General features: G+C 35.0%; 1 protein-coding gene across 3 annotated transcripts in view; it reads right to left on the reverse strand.

The window, feature by feature from the left end:
• The window catches only part of KHDRBS2 (KH RNA binding domain containing, signal transduction associated 2), a 650233-nt gene extending 644463 nt beyond the window's left edge, over positions 1–5770 (reverse strand). For all 3 annotated transcript variants that reach the window (XR_012243878.1, XR_012243879.1, XM_073626718.1), the window contains exon 1: positions 5425–5770. Coding sequence is in view for 1 of the 3 variants with exons in the window: in XM_073626718.1 (XP_073482819.1) it covers positions 5425–5515 (91 nt within the window). In the remaining 2 variants the exon portion in view is untranslated. The remainder of the gene's footprint in view (positions 1–5424) is intronic.
• Positions 5771–6000: the final 230 nt, after the last annotated feature.

Consider the following 6000-nt stretch of genomic DNA (forward strand, 5'->3'; position numbering starts at 1 on the left):
GGTTTGATTTACTAGAATACCATATATTATTCAGTTGACAAAGTGAATGTTCACAACCATCATCCAATCAAGGCAAAATCCTGTTTTGTTTTTTTTAAATTCCTCTGCAGATGGTTCTTTTTTTTACTACGTTTAGTAAAAATTTACTGTATCTATAAAAAAAAAGTGTTGTGCTGTTTCTTTAATAAATAAAACTAATAATTCATTAATCCAAATTACATATAACCAAAAATAAGTGTTGTCTTCAGTGTCACAATAACTCATGTGTTTCTGTGCTCCAACAGTGGCAAAACAAAACCAAATGTTTCAACACCTCTACACAAAGCCACTTACCAGAAGCCTAGACCTCACTACATAGGAGGTCTAACAGCATTTTATGAGGAACAACATTTAGATCCTTGATGGATGGATTTCTCCCTCATCTCACACGTCAATGATAGCTTGCAATATGGCTCAATGGCAGACACAGAGAAAACACAAAAGGAATCGCAAAATGTAACGACTCAGGACAGTACTCACAATCAGCAAGATTCCAACAGATCACAATACCGCCACTTATCCCAGCAGATGTGATGATGTCACCCCTAAGCTCCGCCTGACGTGTTTCATCTGTTAGACCTCTTATACAGTGAAGTCTAGGTTTCCAATAAACAACTTTGTGTGGAGGTGTTGGAGCACTTGATTTTGTTTTGGCACTTTTGGAGCACAGAAGCACTGGGGTTATGATGAAACTGAAGACAACACTTGTTTTCACTTGATGAGTACTCTTTTTATATCACTTTTATGCCATTTAATATTTTATAGGATTGCACAAATTGTAAAATACAAAAGTTATATATATTATATGTTGTAAGCTCCTTGAGGGTAGGGACTGAAGTAAATGTACAATGTATATGTAAAGCACTGTGTAAGTTGACAGCGCTATATAAGTACTTGAGATAAATATATATATATATATATATATATATATATATATATATATATATATATATATATATATATATAAAAAATTAGTTTATGATATTAAGTCTGATGTCAGTGAATGCTGCTGTTTGTGCACACTTTTTTATACTTTTATTTTATTTGTTGTGTAAGCACTTAGTGTTTTTTTTGTTTTTTTTTTTTGCTATTTAAACATTTACTTCGCAAAGTGAACACCCTCTACTTTCTATAATAAACCACCCTTATATGTCTTACTAAATTTTTGTTGGCCTGTGTAAAATAGTAGACAAATGTGCTTTGCAGTAAAATACTTTACACTAGTTAAATGGAGGAGACAAGTATCTCAACTTACATACCCTTTGCAATGTCATACTTGTGATACAAGACCAGTGATACCATTAAATGTGTGTGATTGCCTGTCCCCAATGGGGTAAACAGGTAATATAAAGGTATTCATGGATAAAACTTAAGCTGCTTTGTATAATGGGAATTATCGGTTATGGATACAACTATCTTGTTTTTCACAAAATATACTGTTAACTGTTATGAAACTAACTAGCAACTCTTATTTGGATCGGATCCCTTTCCTTTGTTGTTTCTGTTATTTTGAATAAAAAAATTAAATGGTTAAGAAAAAGTGTGTGATTGCCTCTAGCATAACTTTTACTGAACTATTCAGTTACAGCTCTGATTTTCAATGCCAGCCTTGAAGTATATCCTGTTAAAAGTGAATATATCATCAGCATGTTTCCAGAAAACCTAGTCATTTGGAAGGGTTTACTTTGTTAATTATCTCTCTCTCTCTCTCTCTCTCTCGAGAGAGAGAGAGAGAGAGAGAGAGAGATCTATAAGATAGATAGATAATTTATATTATTATTATACAGGGTTTATATAGGGCCAATACTTTGTGCAACACTTTACAACATGAGATACATATACAGCTATATGTAGAAAATTATTTCTATAACAATCAGACATATACTATTTAATAGGCACAAAATATTCATCTGTACTCTAACATCAGCTGCCTGGTGGCAGTATAAAGGGCAGTAAGTCAGACACAAAGATATATCCAAAGGTTTTAAAAAATTATAAAATCCGTGCTCAGTTCAAAAGGAAGAGAGAAAAAATATTAGCAGCCACTGTGACTGTGTCAGTGAGATAGAAAATTATATATATAAGAAGCACTCAAAATTAACTGAAGTGCAAGGAAAATCATGTGTTGTATCAAAATAAAACTACATATAAAATAAAGTGCAAATGTGACTGTGCAAATTGGCCCAACCTCCGTAGACGTCTTTTCATGACGAAACGCATCAGTGAGTGGCCTACAAGTGACGACATCACGCACGCCTAGCCACCATCAAGCATTATCGTATGAGCCAACAGCCTGCTGCATCATACATTGGCAATATACACACTGGTTTTCTCTGTTTGTAAGGTAATGGTGGATATTGTTTTAATAAAATGCTTTGATACATTGATGGGCTAGACGATGGAAGTTTTTCTTTTTTAATTATTTAGAGTCACTTCATGGGATCTGCCATCCATTGACGGCTGCTCTCCTGGATGTCTTGCTGGTTTTGCCAGTGTGACCATTATAATTTATGGTCCTGTAAATCCAGTAAGAGGCTTATGTGTGAGGGTGCTATTGGTGGTGGATCTCCTTCCTTGATCCCATATGCACTGAGCACTTTCAAGATGTATTAATTTTTTTATAGACTTTTTTGATTATGGACTGAATTATGTTTATGCTTTTATGTATTGTTAAGACCAATTTGCAGAGTCACATTTGCACTTTATTTTATAAGTAGTTGCATTTCAATGCAACACATGATTTTCCTTGCACTTTAGTTAATTTTGAGTGCTATTTATACATTAAATTTTATATCTGTAGGGATTTACCCAAGCTGGGGGAAATACTGTAAGCCATGAAACCTAGGATAATTAACTCCCATTGCATGACATGTTCCCTTTAAACTACCTCCTACAATACATAATTGAATTGTAATTGTAAATTATAAATATATTATATATTGTACTATTAATGTTTGGCTGTTCATTTGTCATCCTTGGAATAATCTATGAAAATCAAAATATCTTAATAATATTGTATGGACTGCAGTCAGCAGCTGCAAAAGACAACAGTAGCGTAATGCTATTTTTTGGAACTCGTGACTCACAAGGATTGCCAGTTTCTAACAGTATATGCCAATAAATCAGCATTTTTCAACAGTATATATACGGTTGTGTTTAAATAAAAATTGCAGTATCATTTAAAAAGAAACATAATAAAATGAATGCACTATTGTTGTCTGTAAAACAGGGTATAACACGCACTATGTATAAATGTTTACTAGCCATATATTTAGACGAATGTAGTCATACTGAACTGGAAAATTGTTTTATGTGTATTATAAAACATGATCCCCTCATGTTTCTAGTGTTTACATCTTTCCTTTTTGTGTATAGAATCATCTGCTCTGCCTAAACTGACAAGTGCATGTGTATGGTTTGCAGATAACACATGCTCCCCCTGCTGGTAATATAAAATTTCCACCTTGCTACAAACACAGACATATGCGGGTAAGCCATGTACAATGATCAGATAGTCAACACCTTTTGAACCCTTTTTACGCATGAGATACAAAGAAAATCTATCATGTTATCAACGTATATGAAGTTTACTTATTCTTTCATATATGTTTGGTGTGTTTTCCTTTTTCCTTCACAATGACTTTCAAACAACATTAGTATATATTAAATAAGTTAGCAAGAACAGACAATTTTGTTGGGATATGCTATAGAAAAGTTAGGTTGAATATACGTATTCAAAAAACAGGTCCAAAGCACAAGTAAAACAAAGTAACACAAGGCAACCAATCAAATTTCATTGTACTGCAACCACATACAGTATGTAACAAAAGAAGTCTTTGATGTTTGCTATGGACAAATGCACTTTACAAAGCCATTTTACTTTGCACATTGCCTAAAATACATATTTAATAAGGAGAAGCACAATTAATCGGAAATCCTCATTCATTGTACTGACCCTTGGATTTTGAATTTTGATTATTATTGATTATTAGTGGGTTATTTCACTTGGTGCATCATCATGTCTCTTTGAGTTGTGTCATAGACGATTACAAAATTTCAGATCCAGATAATACTCAAAGCACAAAAATAAGAGCATACCAACACTCTAAAGTAATGAAACTTTTGTGTCTGAAGTAGAAGAACAAAATCATTGCTTCATGTACTATTTTAAAGTGCTCATCTAAAATTTTTGGAACAAAAACTGAAACACTATCTGGATACTAGATAATTAGTACTTTATTTCTGCAACTTGGGTCATTCCTTAAAATCTTTAACTTTGCAAATACAAAATAGCTCCAATCAACAAGTTGAACAAGGGTTATTAACATAATAGGGAAGTAATCTGCAATGGAGTTTCCCTAGTAGCCAAATCTCCAAGGGTACATACCTACCTGTGCAGCCTTTAAGATTTTTTTTAAAAGATGCACATAACCAAAGCACATAGGTCTGGCCTGTAATACTGAAAATTCTATTACAGACCTCTCCATGTGCTTGAGAGAAAGTGTGCTTAGGCACTCTGGTGTGAATGAGCCATTAAGATTTGTTGTGGGTGCTGAATTTACATCAAAGGAGTGCATCCTCATTTTTCCTGCATGGGGACCTAATTGTGTGTATATGCCGGACCTCAAAAACAGGTGTCAGCAGTGAGATGTGCTATCAGGTCCACAGGAATGTTTACATGCTATGTCTGGGCAATAACTGGGACATGCTTGTGCCTGTGGTCTTGGCCACACAATGAATACACCATGCATAACTGTGCCTTTAGTCTGAAACAGTCCCCAATATTACCATTGTGCAACTGTCTCTTATAAGCCCCTTAATCATTTACAGCAAAGTAAGAGGAGGCAATAACAATTCCATACAGCATCCAAGTCAAAGCCCTAATGGGTACTTGGTCAGACTTAAATTCCGCAAAGATAATTCCTTAGAACAAAGCTTCAAATCTTGAACCTGAAAAGAAGACATCAGAAACAGCTAGGCAAAAATAATATATACAGTATATTTCATGATCTTAGAGAGAAACAATGTAAAAAAAAAGGACAATCACAATACACAGTTAGAAAAGAAAATATTTGTAGGTTATCTAAAGAACAATGGATAAGTTTTTGATACAACAGGATTAAATGTGGGTTGCTTCAATTTGTGAAACAATGACCAAGTGGATTTTTTAGAACTTTGCCAGTCTCTAATAATGCGGATGGCATGTTCTCTTCAATTACCTGCATTCTATATATCAGACTGGTGACCTAGCTCTCTAGAAATGCTGTATCCCTCTATACAATTCCTCAGTCTCTTGCAAAAGTCTTTCATCTGTACCGTTATCAGTATCATTGCATTAAGCACAGATATGCTAGGCAGTGATGACACCACAGGTAGACCTCTTACCTTCAGCCAGAAGGCGCATTGCATGAACAAAAGATGGATCCAGGCTATCTTTCTCAACCATCAGCTCTGGCAAGTATTTCTCCTGCTCCATAACACTGCTTACAACTGACAGCGTTAGGCTGAACCGCAAAGCTCTCAGCTGAGCCGGTTACAACGCCCTTGATATAGGAGAAGTCTTAATGCTTTGTATGAAATAGGACAAGCAGTGCCAGAGCACTGAGACTCTTGGACCAACAATACTCCAGATTGTACACACAACGTCACACGATGTTCAGGAGCAATTCTAACACTTTCCTGGTTTTTCTCCCCTTCCAATGTGTTATATGAAATAATGCATCCCCTGCATCCCTTTAGATGAGTACAGTCCTTGCTGATCCCCCACCTTCACTTAATGTTCTACCAGTCAAGATCACAGTGCAAAAAAAAAAGCTTCATAGTCACCTTGGTATTGACTATGCCTGTTATTATGAAATAGACATTTGACCTATGTGTATCTGTAGCAACATGGGTAATCAGCCCAGGGAGTAACTGTAACTTGCAGTTTACTAAAAAAGTGCAAAGTTAGAATCGTTAATG

This window comes from Aquarana catesbeiana, linkage group LG04 (assembly GCF_042186555.1).
Source record: "Aquarana catesbeiana isolate 2022-GZ linkage group LG04, ASM4218655v1, whole genome shotgun sequence".
Lineage (NCBI taxonomy): Eukaryota > Metazoa > Chordata > Amphibia > Anura > Ranidae > Aquarana > Aquarana catesbeiana.